Raw genomic sequence first — 18,679 nt, forward strand, 5'->3', positions numbered from 1 at the left:
GATCATTTTCAATCATTATTATATACAACTCCTCCTCACCCTCAACCGCGCTGTGGCACACGGCATGAAAATTGTCACTGTTAATCTCCGCAAATCCTAAAACTATGGATTCGACATTAATATTAGCCATTTCCTATCATTTTTAATGTTTATTGCCCTCCCCTTCGTTGCAACGTCCTCCTCCCCAACTATCAGGGCTGAACTTGCATTGTTACAGGATCAGAAGTATCACAGTTTCTCTCATCGACCCCGAAAACTATGGATTCAACACTAATATTGGTCATTTTGATCAATTTTTAATTTCTCCTCCTTCCCCCTCCCCTACGTTGAATCGTCAAAGTGAGGAGCCTAAAGTAATCCCTACCCGAAAACTCATGTATGTTGAAAATTTGATTGAGATCGGTCGGATGGTTCAAGACTGATAGTCACAAAGGCAGTCATTTTATTTTTTTTACATATATATCTCCCCCTCCCCTATGGTGGCTCGTCATAGTGAAACGATAAAAAACACCCAAGGTCCGACCCTCATACATGTTGAAAAATTGATCGAGATTGGTTGGGTGGTTCAAAAGTTATTAGTTTTATTAGTTTTTATTCATACGTTCCCCTCCCTTCCCCCTTCCCTAGGATCTACCGTTAAAGTGAAATTACAAAAAATGTTTCCAGATCCGAACCTCATGCATGTAGAAAAGTTGTTTGAGATCGGTCGGATAGTTCAAGAATATTGAAGTCAAAACGACAGTCATTTTTAATTTTTTTTTTACATATATGTTCCCATCGCCCTCTCCTATGCTGGCTCGTCATAGTGAAAGGATAAAAGTACCCAAGACTCGACCCTCATACATGTTGAAAATTTGATGAGATTGGTTGGGTGGTTCAAAAGTTATTAGCTTTATTAGTTTTTATTCATGCCCCCTCCCCACTCCCTTTCCTAGGATCTACCGTTAAAGTGAAGTTACAAAAAATATTTCCAGATTCGAATCTCATGTATGTTAAAAATTTGAATGAGATCGGTCGGATAGTTCAAGATTAATTAAGTTACCAAAATTGTCACTTTCAGTCTTATATAAATTGATTTTTATATACCTCCCCCTCCTTCTCCACCCATACGTTGCTCAGTCAATTTTAAATCATAGAAAGGATCCCAGGCCTAAACCTCATCTATGTTGAAAATTTGATCAAAATCGGTTGAGTGGTTCGGGAGTTATTAAGTTTTATTTATTTTTATACCCATTCCCCCTCCCCCTCACTTTTAACATCCAGGTGAATAGCCTAAAACCAGCCTGGCCTTGAACCTCATCCATGTTGCAAATTTGATCGAGATCGATCAGGCGGTTCAGCAGATTTAAAGTCACAAACATAGTGATTTTCAATTTTATATATATAGATTTATTTTTATATACACACCTCTCCCTCCCCTCTCCCTCTCCTCAGTTCTAATAAAAAGATTTTAGACATAGGGTTATTTTTACGTAATATTCATATCCGAGTACTTACTGTGAATAACTCCTTGCTATAGCTGCTAATTTTCTTTAACGTTTCAACAAATACTTGATTGGCAATAATGGTGAACGCAGCTGCAGGGAGTTTGAACTGCTCTAGTTCCTACTTAGAACACACACGTAGATGGCACTGCGTTGGAATACACACCGATCGAGAAACGAAATTTTTCAGTCTGAACACACACTTTACACACACAACCGGTTGTATCCGTAGAAACGAGCAGAGTCAAAAGAACTCGCGGGGGGGCCCCTATAAGGGTCCTGAATGCTTTAAAAGTAAAAAACATTTCGAGCAACCACTAAAAAATGCTCGCTTTGCAAAAACTGCTCAGAGTGCTGCTGTGTACACCGATCGACCTACAAAAATTGGCGGGTTCACCAACATACACACACACACACACACACACACACACACACCCACACACACACACACACACATTTATCTATCTACATATGTCGACGCAGTGTTCAAGAACATGTAGTAATCACCAAGAGTACTGAACTTGTTAGCACATTTTATTCACAGAGCTAACATTATTAACTATATACAAGGAAAACATTAAAATATTTTAATTGTTGGGAATGCATAATATTAGTTGGAAATAGAATTTTTATTGTACTAGTTAATATCGAGAAAAATGAAAAGATACCACGTATGAATAGTATATTGGCATAACATACGATTCACAAAGTTTCATTGAATAAAACACATCAAGGAATATCAGGAACAACAGTTTGAACAAGATATTGAGTGCCCAAATTTTTTTAAAAAATAGTTATGCATTAAGTCAAACAAAAACAAGTTGGTAAAATGATTTATGCAACAATAATAATGATCGGCACCTATCGCTTAAGTAGGAAATATAGATTATTTTTATTTATTAAAAATATTTGTTATTAATATTGAGAGCTACACAGAAAGCCAATACGAAAGGCATATCTGGTGAACCAAGAAGAAAGTGAAAAATAATGCAAATCAAGATAATTGTAGTTATGATTAATAGGTCGGTAGAAGTTATATCCAATAAACATGGCTTCTCCAGTGGTGAAACTTTTAGTTCTAGAATTAGTTAAAAACACCTAAAATAATATTATCAATATGGTGACATAATGGATAATTTATCGTATTTGCCATGGTTATAGTTGTTACATTAATAACTAATACCTATAAAATATTTATGTGGCTAAATTGATATATGTTTCTAAATATTGCTTGAGATAATATTTAATATTTACACAAGTAATTAATTTGTATAATAAATAGTAGAGACTACTGATATCAAAATAAAGGCGATGTTAATTTTACACATCGACAGTTACGATGTATTTATGTGCTTTAATTTGCACTCATCGTTATGTTTACATTAATATCAAGAAATTATATCTCAGTTTGTTTTCTTCTAGCCCAGAATTAAAATTAAAAATTAATTTTAATTCATCATTAAATTATTCATTAAGAAATTATTTAATTTATGCTGTTCCTGCGTATTTAGGGTCATAAGAAAGATAAACTTTGGGATATTTGTAACATTACTACATATTCAATTCAACATCTAGTATTCAATTAATGTTGTACTGTATTTCCCGAAAAAATCATTCATACTACTACCATATATTACGTGCAAGTTAGATAGTTTTCTAATAAGTTGAAAGTAGTAATAGTTCTAAAAATGAAGAAACCTAATACCAACTTATTTTGCTTTTTGTGCGAAAATCATACTTCCGTTTTCTCATCACATAGTATCCGTTATAGCATTTATTTTTGATGTAGTAATGAAAAATCGTAGATAATATTTCTCTAGTGAATAAGTACCTGAATTAGTTTCTTTGTTGGTGACAGAAATTACTCCCTTTATTTTAAAATGAGAAATTATTTTTCAATTTGAAAACTTTTCCTTGGTCCAGAATTTTCTTTACTCAAGTCATATCACGTGAAACTCATTCTTCCCATTCTACAAGGTACTGATAATTTTTACATTGATTTCAGTTCGAGTGCACCGTAACAACCTTTACAAAATTAAAGTACAATAACCACCAAATTCTATTTAGAATACATATTTTAGACTGCTCAAACTGTATTACGAATTTTTAATGAATTGTTTTATTTAGTGAATAAAAGCATTACATTTTTTATAACTTATTAATAATATAATGATTAAATGGTGTGTAGCGATTAACGTTTGTCACTTATACAAATGTAAATTGCTTTCTTGCAGTATCACATTTGTGACAAACGAAACGTGAAAGAGAAAACCTAAATTCGAAATATTTTCCATTAGTTTTGTTTGTCAAATTCAGTTTAATTTTTGATTCTTTTGCTCTAGAAAAGTTGTATTATTTTTCATTAAATCTATATTGTTCTTAATACTTTGTAATTCAAACTTAATATAATTTTTATTGAGCTGCTTCAAAAGTTATAGTTGGTTTCTTTTAAATTACTTTATGACTAGTATCAGGAACAGTCATTACTAAAGTCATACATAATTTATTACAATCCGGGTAGTGTAAGAATATGTACTCTCTAATGTTATATGTGTTTCGTACTTGTTTCATTATAAAAGTAACTAAAATGTTAAACATTTGAGTTAACAACTATTAATTTTAATGCCTTAATAGATACAGAGAAGTCGATATTTTATAAGATTACGCACACGCTTTATTCTGAATTGGTTTAACGTTGCTTGATCTTTTGATTCTTAATCTCAGAGCGTGAAGTGCATCCGATAAAATATTGCAGTTACTAAAGCTAGGTTTCGCAGATTCTGATCTCAATAAAGAGTTACCTACACGTCAAGCTCTCTTCCATATTCTATGTATTCCAATTTGCAATATTTTTCTGAACTAACTTGAAACTATTGATCTCTACTGAGGAAGTTCCGTATTATATGTGTAGATCTGACAACAATAGTAGTCTATTTTACAATACTTTTCAAATTAGAAAAAAACGTTCCTAAAGTTTCTTTCACTATAATTCTGTAAAGTATTTTACAGAGCTCATATTTAGCAGGTATTACAATAAACACTTAAAACGTATTCTGCACTATAGCTTTGTAGCAAAAACTTATTTGTAGTTGCAATAAATTGTCAAGTGTTATTACAAACTTATTAATACTATTATCCTGGAAGAGAAGAATTTTTAAAAAAATGCAAATAAAAATAAATGAAAATATTTCTAAGTATGGGGTAACTAATTATCATTCAACCATTGAGTTTTACATATGACATAGTATCACATCTTCTGGTGATCTAAGGGACCCTCTTGATGTATGACTCTTTACCGAATGGAGCCCAAACCACTAGTGCAATTTGAAGAATTACATTATTTTAGACTGAAAATCAGCAATTTCTAACAATTATCTTCTCTTTCCATTTTTTCACATCTTTAATCATAATGCAGATGGGGATGAACCGCACTTCTGGTACACCTTACACAAATAATATTACAGTTTCAATTTCATGAACAAACCAGAATATCACTTGTTAGTTGGATGATTAATTTTTAGTTGTTTTCTTAGAGTGAAGCGCTTATCTACACATGGAATACTACCACACAAATAATAAAATGTATTTGGATTTTCAAGAGAATTGTAGTCCCTTGTATTGTCATAAAAATTCAACAATCACTTTGTTTCTACACAAAATGTAATTTGATATTTAAAATATATAAAATCTCAATAATCACGGTAAAGTTGGTTAAACCACTCTTGTATATGGCACCATGTTGTTTTTTATTAACGAAATAGGGAGGCAGTACTTCATATTACAATACTTGAATTTTAGCTATTGCATTCACTTATCTGTGTGATATAAATGTTTCTTACGTAGATATTATTCAGCATTTAACTCTAGAATATTAATTACAAAAATTAAAATAAACAATATGTCAATAAAACTATACAACTGATGTATGAATTTACTTTATCTATATTTTACAGGGCATGTTGGTTTTCTATATGGATACTTGCTTTTTGCATGTCCGTATATGTCTCTATTATGCTCTGGAATAGATATTACTACAATGCAACCACGTACGAAGTAGACTCTTCCATGAGGTCAGAAAAAGGTGTTTCTGCAACGATGTCCATTTGCTATCGGGGACATGTAAACTGGACAGATATGTGAGTATGAATTCTTTCCTATATTCATTTAAGGTTTCTAATATTTCTATAATTATTTATCCCAAAAGTATAAAAGTAATAGAAAAGGAAACGTAAAATTTGGAACTGTTGGTAATGCACTATTAGATACAACTCGTCCTAATAGCAATTTTTGAATATTTTTATAAAAAGCATAGTGTACAAAACATTTTAATTTTTTAAAAAATAAAACACTCACTAAATTCTGTTTCGAACTTCAAGATCCGACTATTTTCAGACAAATAATGGAATATATACACCTTCATATTTTATTTCATAAATATATTATCGTGTACTCTAGACGCCTAGTCAATTGAGGTTTTCGGTCAAGCAAAGGGACAAAAAAATGAGTAATTATGCTGTAGGAAAAACTATAAAATAAGCAACGATTCATTTCTCACACACTAGGAAGAAATATGCAAGTATAAATACGAATGTTGTATTGTTCTAGTCACGACTGCACAAAGAGAAAAGTTCCACTACTACTGAGAATCGTGTTTTGTCCAACATGGTAAGCATTTTAAGTCTCTTTCTCTTAGAAATGTATTATCTGTAGTTCTTAGTTAATAACTTAATAGACAAACAGGAGACGCTTATATAAACGAAAAGTATTTTACAAATCACCCAAAAGTAAGGAACTTTTTATTTTTTATAACTTTACTTTTCAAAGCATAAAACCCATAAGTCTAGTATTTATTCTTACCTATTATCATATTTCTAATTAAAATATTATTTCCTTAAATTTAACAACCCGGTATTATGCAACCAGGCAAATAGGGACGATAATCATGGAATGAAAGATAATGATGGAATGGTTGAACAGGGAGGAAACGGAAGAAACTCGATGAAACTCATACAAATGGTGTTTATGCACTACTAAGCATACTCAAGAGGAGGTGGGATCGAAACAGGATTTCCATGTTTTCTTTTTTACTAATCACTCTTTATGAAAACAATATTTTTTCAGTAGACTCTAAAAGAGAAAAAAAACTTTATAAAACAGTAGAAGGGTTAATCCATCTGAGGTGGTACAAAAATGGTGAAAATGATTGCTCGACCATCTCCGAAAATCATAAAACTTTGGGTGTGACGAACCGTGTGTATGCGCAGGTAAATAACATCATTCACGTTGTTATATGTGCAAGTGTTCATAAATGGCAGCCATCTTTGATGTCGGTGGAGTGCATTTGCAAGTGTTTACGAAAATTACAGTTGGTCAGGACGTACGAATCAGACGAACACCAAATAAAAACGATTGTTTGCAAAAGAGACTGAGGTACATAGAGAATATAAACTTTTTTGTCTAAATAAATACGCAGAGTTGCAAACTAATACGTGCAATCACCAATAATTACAGAAAATTAAACTTTTGAAGGGGCTTTATTTAGGAATGGCATAAAGTAGAGGGTTCAGAAGTTTTGTGCTGAATACTATTGCATGTAAAGAATCTGAAGAAATATCTACTTTTATGATACTACAGGCACATTAGATTCACGAGAGTCCGAATGTATTGTGGGTAGTATAGCTCTAAGGATATTATTACAAAAACTCAAATAACTTCCTTATTTATATATGGATCTTTAAAATTCAAATGGCATTGCGTTCTGTATGTCTAAAGATCCCAGTTTTTATAGTTTTGTAACCATAAAAACATTTATACACTTAGAACATATTTGGTCTAGGAATTAATTCGTACGGTTTTTAATAAAAATTGAAGCTTTATTTCAAAAACAAAGTAAATGAATACGTTAACAAAAATATTGTCCATCGCTAGCCACTACTTTCTCCCATCTTTCAGGCAATTTACGGATTCCATGTCGAAAGAATTCCTCATCTTTTGACGCAATCTAATCAAAGATCCATTTTTCGATATTTTCTGAAGAAGTGAACCGCTGTCCAATCAAATCGTTATTCATGCAATCGATCAAGTAGTAGTCAGACGGGGCAGTGTCTGGTAAATATGGCGGGTGGAGTAACACTTTCCATCCGACATTTTCCAAATAGGTTTTGACCGGTTTTGCGACATGTGGTCGAGCGTTATCATCTTGATAAATAAGTTTATTATGCCTGTTATTCCATTCTGGTCGTTTTCAGGCCAGAGCTTGCTTCAAACGCATTAATTGTTGTCGATAGCGGTGTCCATTAATAGTTTCACCAAGTTTCAGAAGTTCATAGTACACCACACGTTTCAAATCCCACCATATATACAGCATAACCTTTGCACAATGAATATCTCGTTTCGGTTGTGAAGGACCTGGTTCACCTTGCTTCACCCAGGCCTTTTTTCGTTTAGGATTCTCGTAATCCACTTCTTATCACCAGTTACAATTCCATGCAAAAATCCCTTCCTTTTCTGTCTTTGAAGCAGCAATTCGCAAACGGTTTTTCTTCTTTCAACGTCTTTCTTTTCAATTCATGTGAAACCCAATAAGACATCTTTTGAATCATTCCTATGGCTTTGAGACGTTTGGAAACTGTTGTTTGCTCAACTCCAAATGCTTCTGCAAGTTCGTCCTGCGTTTGACACGAATCCTGATCAAGCAATGCTCTCAATTCTTCATCTTCAAATTCTTTTGGCTGTCCAAATTGCTTTTGGTCTTCCAAGCTGAAATCACCACCTTTAAACCGTGCAAACCACTTCTGACACGTTCGCTCAGCTAGAGCATGGTCACCAAACACTTCCACTAAAATATAATGACTTGCGGTAGCACTTTTCTTCATGTTAAAGCAATGAAGAATAACTCCCCGCAAAAACACTTTATCAGGCACAAAATGCGCCATTTTCAGTTGAAGAAAAAATGTTGTTGTTTCCGCTTCAAGCAACTGACATATACTAAACAAGATGCTCAATGACAGTAGTTTTCAACGTATGTTTGGATCAACGAAACTATGGGACAATAAGCTAGTTACGCCATCTTTTGTAAAACCGCACGAATTAATTCCTAGACCAAATACTTAAAATTACAAGTTTGGATGCTGGTAATGGAATCTTTTGTTAACCTTGTTCTCTATGGGAAACAATGATTTCTTAAACTCTGTCCACTGATCATAGTTCAAGCTAAATAGACAACCGTTAATATCAAAAACTACTTGGACTTCGGTTTGAACATTTTTTACAATTACATTGAAATTATTAGTAAGAATGAACTTGTTTTGGGGATCCATACTAACCACTCCATCTTTTACTTTAGAACAATTTTTTAAAATCACTTTTGTTACTTCTTAGATTCGTTTTTAAAGAAGAGTTGATGTATTTTGTAACCATTAGAAAGATCCTTCATTCCATCATATTTCATAAATAGCTTCTTAGATTTCATTTCTTTTAAAACTTGATCAGTATCTTCATTATATCTCTGTGGCAATAAGGTTTTTTATTTCTCATTTAGATGTACTAATACCCTTTCCCCAGTGTATTTTGTTTGTATCAATTTCCATGAAGTTATTTCGTATGATATTCCTTCTTCCAGATCTTGCAATTTAACAAGCTTTAAAATGTTAATTTTGTTTTTCTTGTTTAGTTGTGAGGCCATTTCTCATTTATTGTATAAAACTTTTAAAAAATTTGTTCATTTTTGTAGTGACCTTATCTCATTATATATATAGTTAATTCTATCAACGATGTCTTTTATATGTTCGTCTGTTAATTCTCCATTTATTACTTTAATAACATTAAGCTCATCCTTAAATAGTAAAAGGAAACAACGAAGAGATTATTCCGTCAGATGACTGTGAGAACAATTCCGTGGTAGTATTTGATGATTTCATTTTAGAACAACAAAATCATGTTAGAGAATATTTTACTCGAGGTAGACATAAAGGTTTGAACTGTTTCTATCTCGGATAAACATATTTTAAAGTACCAAAACAGCTAATAAGAGACAACCTAAATATTCCTTGTATCTTTAGGCAGGACAATGTGATTTTAAAACACATTTATGATGAATTTGTTGGATCATTATATGTCGTTTGAAAAATTACAATCTTTATTCAATAAGTGTTGGGAAGAAGAGCATGGTTCCTTAACAATATATATGACTAGGAAAACGAATAATGGGAAATACAGAAATAAAATTAAAGATTTTTTAAAAGTATAGACTGGAGTGAAACGTGATTGAACGTATCTAAACGTGTATTACGTTAGGTTACATTTTTTATTTTTCCTTTATATAATAAATGAGTCAGTTAGATGCTGCTGAAGCTAAGAAATATATAAAGTTAAAAGAAGAACTTGTTAAAAGATTTAAGGAAACTAAACAAGCTAATCGAAGCAAATATGAAAAATATAAAGAGCAAGATCTACCTGTTATAGATACAATTGAAGGTTTAGGACAAAATATATCAAAAGTACCAGAAGGAAATAAAAATTTAATTCAAGAGTTAGTTCCAGTTGTAAATAAAAGCGCGAAAGTAGATTCAAGCTTATTAGTAACACCTCCTATGTATGCGAGTTCTATTAGTGAAAGTGATACACCTATAACAGAAGAAATTAAACATATGAAAAAGCAAATTAAGTATAAAGTAGAAGGAATAGAATCATTACAAGCTACCTATTTTGGTAAGATTGCTTCGAGATATTATGCAACTAGAGATGATAAAAGTTTTGGAATTCAACAATATGATGATGATGGAAAAATCGTACATATGATTGGGGATACGGAAGTTAAAAATCATGGTGATGATTTAGTTATTAATAATCAACATTATACAGGAACAGAAGGTTTATGAGAATTACTAACAAAGCATAATCCAAAAAACTATAATGAAAATGATCTAGAAAAACACACAAATAGTTATTGATTCTAAGGTAGTATTTCATAACAATGATCCAAATACAAAAAGCAACGATCTAATAGAAGTGAAAAATACAAAGAAATTATCAAAAATATTTGGGAAAGATATATAAAACCAACACTAGAACGAACACCACAAAAAGAAAACACCAAAATCTGGAGAAGGAATAAAAATATACAACGAATTACCTAAAGAATATATATGGATGGAATATGTAAGAAAATTAATAGATACGTTAATAGTTATAGATGGAGAAGAAAAAGCTGGAAATCATAACTTTTATAATAAGAAAGTAGGCATAATGAATATGATTAATAATAAGTTTTCACAATTTATTCCTAATCATCGAAAAGGCATAGGCTATTTGATAAGAATATTAGATACATGATGGAGGCACCTGAGTCATACCGTCTGAAAGGCAGTTCTATTCTGAAGAGAATGATGGGCGAAACATGACCCTAGGGTAATTAGGGATGTCTCACGAAATTTTTTCCTTGAGATCATGGTGTTTTGCGGGTTTTGGGGCATTGTGGGGATTCTTGATAAAATTTTCTCGCGCCCTCACTATTGAAGATAGAAACTTGAAATTTTGTACACACATTTAGTTTACTAAGTACTATTTATGAGATTATTTTGGAGGTCTCTACGTTCACACAGGGGGGAGGCAGGGCTGCCCAAACTTGGACAAAAAACTTTTCCCTCAAAATTTTCCTTTCGACATCAATTTTTCCTCTTCTGGTATATGGTATGGGCATGCAAGTAATAAATTTGAAAGCCAGCTCTATTCTGAAGAGAATGAGGTATGAACCATGGTCCTAAGATAAATTGTGACGATGCAGTAGCTGGTTGACTGAAAGTCTAAAAAATAGCCAAAGAAGCCAGGATCCGGAAAGGGTTTAGAAAACAGCCGTGACGCTACGTGAAACTGAGACATAGAGGAGTGTTAACAAGCGGAATAGCACACCATTCCGCGTGCAATATATCATTCATTTCTATGTGAAAAAATGAAGGTAAAAATCTGCGCTGAATTCGTATCTACAAAATTGTACTCAGTGAGATCGGGAGAGCTAGGGGGTGGTGTTCAACTTCCTCTCAATGCTCGTCGAACCATACCAAAAAACTTTGAGGTGGTGAAAGAGGGGGATTATCATCCTGAATTATGGCCTTATAGCCTGGAAGCAACGTCTCCATCGTGTCGTTTACACGTCGCCCTTAAAGTAACGACACCATTACGGATAGTAGCACAAACAAATCCAGCATTGAATTCCTGAGAAAATGTAAGATCGGAACAAGAAAAAAATGATTTCCATTCAAGAAAATCGAAGTGAATTGAAAATGATTGATTTCTAAATGGTAGCCACAAACATTAAAGTTCTAAAAGTTTTCCCCCAGCTGCACTACTAAACTACAGTATCATTTGTATAATTGTTTCAAATCTTGACTTTTATTTGAGTCATGGTCACACTTTTTTATCACATTGTATTTTAGTTATAAAACTAAATAGTATAAGGAATAACCTTTCTGAAATTCTAGTAGGTTTCATGGAACAAAATAATCTATGAATTGGGAATAAAACTATGAATAAATAAAACGTTGTTGTTTCTACAGCATACACAACATTTATTGAGGTTTCTGGATGACAATGTTTGAAATACTATACACAATTCTTTTTATTTCAAGACTGTGAAACGATATCGTAGTACAGAAAAAAGGATATATGTTAATAATATAATATAAAACTAAAACTATACCCAAAATTGCTTTTATTACTCTAAAATCTTTTATATAAACTCTCTGAAGCTTAGGATAAAATGTTTCTCTAACGGAGTACAAAGCGTTAAGAAAATTTTATATAAAACAAAAATGCTTCATTATTTGTTTCTTACTTTACGTCTTTTATCTCCCAGATTGCATTTCAGCACACAGTAAAACACATGTACCAAAATGTATAACTTCGAAGTAGTTGGCAAATCGTTTAGAAAAATTAAATGGCATTTGGGAAATGTTTGTTGTATAATTTATCTTTGCAGATAACTGTTACAAGTGTAGTTTCTAAAATGAGTCAAGAGAGCCTACAAAAGAGGTACCTGAAACAAAAGAGGTACCTGAACAAAAAAGGCAATTAAAACTAAAATAATTAAACAGCCCTTTTACGTCTTTAATATATATATATATTTAGAGCACTTCCTTCTCGTTTATAATTCATGTTTATATCTCACAATATGCCATTCCACACAAAGAATACATATCACAAATCATAAATTAAAATGTTTATGTTCTGAAATGCTATTATTTTATTTTTAGGCCGTGTGAGAAGAGATTTATTTACTGCTCAGTGCAAGGCACTCCTATATCGTGTTGTGAGATTTTAAGAAACATTACTATGGGTGAATACAGCTGCGTTTCTGCAAACTCTTTTCAGATGAGGTAAGACGAAGGCTGTTAGATATATTTAAGTTTAATAACGTAGACCAGTCGAATTAGGTACCTCTCGTGGACATAATTGGTAATGAATTTTTCTTTACACAGATTGTCGTAATAGTGGTCCTAATCGAGATACTAAAATTCCTGAATGTTCCGCCTTATGCTAACTCCAACATTTTTGAAAATACCGGACGATCACGCATCTTCATCAGTTTTCCGTGAATTTCTGAAAAACGGTTAATTTTGGAAAAAAATTGAACAATAGGAATTTAAAAGAGCAGAAAATTTCCTCTTAGACAGAAATTTTATATTTCTCTCAAAAGATAGGCATTCTATCACCAACCACACGGCATTTTTTGGTGAACTGATTTTCTACACATTGACACCCCTCGACATATATTTGTGGTTTTCTTCCTTGCTCGTAAGTAATGAAATATTCTCTTCACAAGATTGTTGTTTTTGTGGTCCTCATCAAGATACTAAAAGTTCTATCTGATCTAACTTTTGCTATCTCCATCATCTTGAAAAAATAGCGGACCATCAGACACCTTCATTCGGTATTTGGCTAATATCTAAAAAATGGCTAACTTTAGAAGGAAAATTAAGTGGGCCATTTTGAAAGAGTAAAGAAATTTTATATTAAATAGAATTTTCACATGTTTCTTTAGTACTCATGGTTCTCAAGAAATTGTGGTCAGTTTTGCTGTCTTGAAATTATAAATCAGCAAAAAATTCTCTCTGTTACCGGAATATTCATTTTTATAAGATAATATGACATATATTCATCTCCAATTGATTTTCTAATAAAAGATGAATTGTAGAATATTTTTTCAGTATTTGAGCCCAGAAAAAATTCCTTTCCTTATCTTTTCAAACTATCTTTGCTAATAAACAAATGTTTTCCGCTTCGTGATTTATAAATCGCAAGCACAGATATTACTTATGAAGTATGTAAGGCCTATTTTCACACAGCTTTTACCATATTGAGAGGTAAGGCAAATTGGCAACTTTTTACGTGGTGCCACCCGGAGGTTTAATCCAAGAATGTAATCACCATTAAAATTTCCATTTTCATTCTCATCATTCATTATTTCTATTATAGGTGACTACTATATCTCATGCCGCTGCAGTAAGCGCAAAGATCAGTGCATATTATGAGTGCTTTTTTTTGCATAAACAACGTCCTTCACAGTCTTTATGCAGGAGCTTGAAGTTAGTGTCATTAATTCGTCAGGTTAAGGTGCTTGAGTCATTGGGATAAGTAGAAGAATGTTTCCATGAGCTTTTCATCCCCATTCTTCTGCATCAAGCTGTTTCCCTCTCTATTACAGCGCCTGATAGAAAACAATCAACATGTGCATCGAGGTTGCATCTGAAGTCGGAGGAAGACTATTCAACTTCACTTCGATTTTCCCTTCTGCAATATCTACGTTAAAACATTTATATTTGTTATCACCAATAATTTAACTGATTTGTCAGTTTCCTCTATACCAAGGACGAACATTTCTCCTGCTTCACAAATCTCATTCTTGGTACTATCAGGATTATTAAAGGTACTTATAGCATCTCGAATATCTGAAGTAGTGCAACTCTCTTGGTCTTTCTTTGTGAAAGAAGGTTGAAGTCGTGTCCGAACCACTTACCGCATGAGCGAACAAGTTGTGTTCTTTGAGTTTAGGGAGTTTCTCGTTCAATTCAGTGGTAGAGTACGTTTTAATGGGCATTTTTTCTCTTTTTGGCTTTACAAAGATTACATCATTACCATTTGGAGCTAAGGAAATTAATAGAACTAATTTTTTCTGTTAGTAAGGCAATGAGTTTAGACTTTGTTTTCGTTAGAAAGAAAATTTCTTGTGAAACTCTTGGATGGCCTCATCCACCTCCTAGTCTGTGCATCTTTTCATGGCGTATCTCCGAGCTGTTTCAGCTCTTGTGTTCTTGGTAGTTTTACCATACCCATCAAACACCACAGTGCAGTTCAAATTATAATGATTTTTAAGGTAAGCAATGTAAGTAGAAGGGATATCTTGAAATGTGTCTTGACGAGGCCATAGTACACAGTGAAGTATAAAACCATCAAGATCAACAAATTTATATTTGTTAGGGTACAGTGTCTGTGGATCCATTGTATCGAAACATGAATAGAGGGTTGATTTAACACATTTTCTCATTCCTCGTTCATCAAATAGGGACTATGGTAAGAAGAAAAAGTCATATTTAAAACAGTTCTTCAGTTATCTGTCGTCGTGAACTCTTTTTATGATTCTTTGGGTAAGTAAATTCGTATTTACAGCCACAACGTTTTCATAAAGTCTTAGGAAAATTTTTGTCCACTAGATTTTACAGCGAGAATGGCCTGAAACAATGAGATGCGTTGTTCCCATTATTATTCAACTTTATCCTGGAATATGCTATAAGGAAAATCAAAGATAGTAACCAGGGCCTAGGATTGAATGGTATTCACCAAGTTATGGAGTATGCTGATGATGTAAATTTAACCCTTTCACTGTGGAAGGCGACGGAAAAAAGATTCCCTAACCTGCGAATGACGATTATAGTCGACGTGTTAAAATTAGTCTGTCTCTTGGGTTTGTCGATTGTAGTCGCCAAAGGTTTTCTGTGTGATTTCTATTGTTTATCGAAAACAATAGAAAACAAACAAAAATGAACGGTACAACTTTGGCGACTACTCTCGACAAAGCCAAGATACGGACAAACAAATTTTAACACGTCGACTATAGTCGACATTCGCATGTTAAGGAAATTTCCACAATAAAAGGACAAAAGTCGACTTTCTCTGTGAAAGGGTTAATAGGGATGATAGGAGAACAATAGAAAGAAATGCGGAGGTCTTATTAAACGCTTGCAGGATCATGGCTTTAGAAATAAATGAAGAGAAAACTAAATGCATGGAAGTTTGTCGGAATCGTAATACGGTAAGGTATGGATGAGTAAAAATATCAAATAATGCTTTTAATAAAGTGGATACTGTCAAATATTTAGGATCAATATTAACAGACGAAAATCATATTGACTAAGAAATTAAATATCGACTAAAAGAAGGGAATCCATGTTATTATGTAGTTGAAAATCTATTGCCGTCACGAATTCTGCCGAGGATTTTGAAGCATAAAATATATAAAACGATAGTCTCGCCCGTTGTTCTTTATGGTTGCGAAGCATGGTATCTTACTGTGATGGAAGAACATAAACTGAAAATATTTGAGAACATTATCCTGAGGCGAATATTCTTACCCAAGAGGAACGGGAATAGGGAATTTATAACGAGGAACTACATAATTTATACGGTTTACCAAACATTGTTAGGGTCATCAAGTCTAGGAGACTCAGGTGTGCAGGTCATGTAACCAGAATGGAAGAAAGTAGAAACGCTTTCAAAGTCTTAACTGGAAGACCAATTGGAAAACAACCATTGGGAAGACCTAAGTCTGGGATGCGAATACAATATTAAGATGGATCTTGCAGAAATATTAATACAAAGTACAAACTGGATTCAGTTGGCTAAGGGTAGAAGTAAACGGAGAGCTTTTGTGAACAGGAAATTGAACATCCCGGTTCCTTAGACCGTAGAGTTAGTTATTTACTTTAAAGCTTATTTTGAGACATGTTTTTTTAAACGTTTAATAGTTTATATAAACAATTTCATGCTTTGATATTTTTCTTGTATAACTTTTTCAATACATACCCAAAATTTATACTTTATTTCTTTACAAATTCTAATAATCTCACTCATTTGTTACATATTAGTTTAGTGCAAGTGTTACTATCTTGCTTTGTTTTCGGCTGTTAGGTCTGGGACAAAGTTGACACCTCATCGTCTTCTAAACCTCGTCCTTAATTACTGTATATTCTTTTCTGATGTAGAGTACATCGCTAAGTGGATAGAAGGCGGGACCATCTGAGTTACAGACCTACGACGTAACGTAGCTTTAACGAAGGATGTTATAAAATAGAGGATCCGTCTATATGTATCTTTACTCTTAATGAAGCCAAAATTAACCAATATCGGCAAAATTAACGCTATCATCTGATTAGCTACGTTCTCCCCCGTCGTGAATGTTGGCTCAAAAAATGTTATTTTATCGGATAGAGTGAGCAGGAATGGGGGTAGCGAAACTGGAAGTATGACTTCAAGATTTTGTTGTATAAGCAGATCCTCCATCTATTATATCCTTGGTTTTGATCCATTTTAGTTATCAATATATTTTATCTATGTGGAAAAAATAATAGTATATTTCTGTTAAATTCATGGTTACCAGTTTTATACTTTCAGAGGCACCAGATTTACAGATTTGTTTCAATAAATTATTTCACATATAAGGTGAACATATTACTAGTTTCTCACAGATTCAAAATGTACTGGCAACTATTAATCACCGAAATTGTTTTTCATATGATATAAAATATATTTTGAAATACAAAACAAGTGCATTTTTCCTATTTTTCATGATTCAAAAGCAACTCTGATGAAAGTTATTCGTATACATACTTATGCTTGACGTTACTGAAACCAGGAAAAGGAGACTAATTTAAATCCTTACATTTACCTTCATGCATTTCCCATAACCTTCGTATAAGTGAAACGCTAGAGAAAACCATATGTATAGCTCACGTCACAAGAGTTCGTTATGAAATACAAATGTAAACAAATATATTAATATTCCTACAAGCAACAGAACGTAAACGTGTAATACGACTGATTATTACAGGCACTCTTCATCAATAATTCATTCATAAACTATTAATTTTAATGTTTATTGCATGCTCACTAAACTACAAGTAACTCATCTGTGTGATTTTCTTTGGTGGTATTACAAAACTTGAAATTATTGCTGAACTATATATATTGAACGAGCATAATCTATACTGTTTCTTGAATACAGTTCTTCGTTTGCTTGTTCCATTACTGTTCACTTCAAAACAAAAAACAAGTAGGAAAATACAAATTGATGAAATCGCAACCATTAATTTTTAAAAATTAATATTTGCTTTGCGTTACCATGGATGTCATTTTATTTATTTATTTATTTTGTCTTATTATTATTATGACTTCGGTCGCCACTCCCCATATTTTGTTCCAGAAAATCATTTATTTTATTCTACTTTTATCTATCGATCTGAGATCTTAAAAATTAAGAAGAAAAATATCTACAAATAAACGATAAATATTTAGAAATAATCAATAAGTCTCCGAAAAGTAAGACGTCATACAAAGTATCCTAACACACTACGTCATGACCTCCCTCAACTTGACAAGCTTCTTCCCAAAGCAAATGTTACCTCTTTCGCAAAGTATGTACGACTGAACAGTAAAAAATACACCATTAATATATGCTAAAGTAGCGTTTGAAAACAATGCACATGGATATATATTAAAAGTCCAGAAAGAGATATTACACCCTCTCAATTTGAAGATATTGTCATGTCATTTATAGGAAGTAGCTTCTAATTTTTTAAAATGGTTTTCAGTGAAAGCAGCTCAAACACCCAATATAAAATCTTTAAGTATCTTCAACGTTATTAAACTTCCTGAATTGGAAAAGTTAGCCTTTCTTCCAAGTTTCATGTTTACTCATAAAAAATACTTATTTTTGTGTGGAATTTAAAATTCTTTGCTTAGAGGAAGTATTGTATTTTATGTATTTGTGTGTTTGTATTAGTATTTCTAAGTGACTCAGTAATGAATGTTTAAAGGAAGGATACTATAACTTTTCATTCGTTCCACATGTTAACGTAATATGGTCAGCGGAGGAAGGGAAGTTACTATCATGATTGCTTTAATTTTACACGAGAGCAATGTAAAAT

General features: G+C 32.6%; 1 protein-coding gene across 1 annotated transcript in view; it reads left to right on the top strand.

Moving 5' to 3' along the window:
- Window positions 1–18,679, top strand: part of LOC145685151 (uncharacterized) — a 60,517-nt gene that overhangs the window by 11,620 nt on the left and 30,218 nt on the right. Inside the window, exons 4-5 of the mRNA XM_081757503.1 lie at window positions 5,438–5,620; window positions 12,734–12,856. Coding sequence (XP_081613629.1) covers window positions 5,438–5,620; window positions 12,734–12,856 — 306 coding nt within the window. The remainder of the gene's footprint in view (window positions 1–5,437; window positions 5,621–12,733; window positions 12,857–18,679) is intronic.

This window comes from Thermobia domestica, chromosome 5, assembly GCF_964235325.1.
Source record: "Thermobia domestica chromosome 5, izTheDome1.hap1.1, whole genome shotgun sequence".
In the NCBI taxonomy this organism is placed as follows: Eukaryota; Metazoa; Arthropoda; class Insecta; order Zygentoma; family Lepismatidae; genus Thermobia; species Thermobia domestica.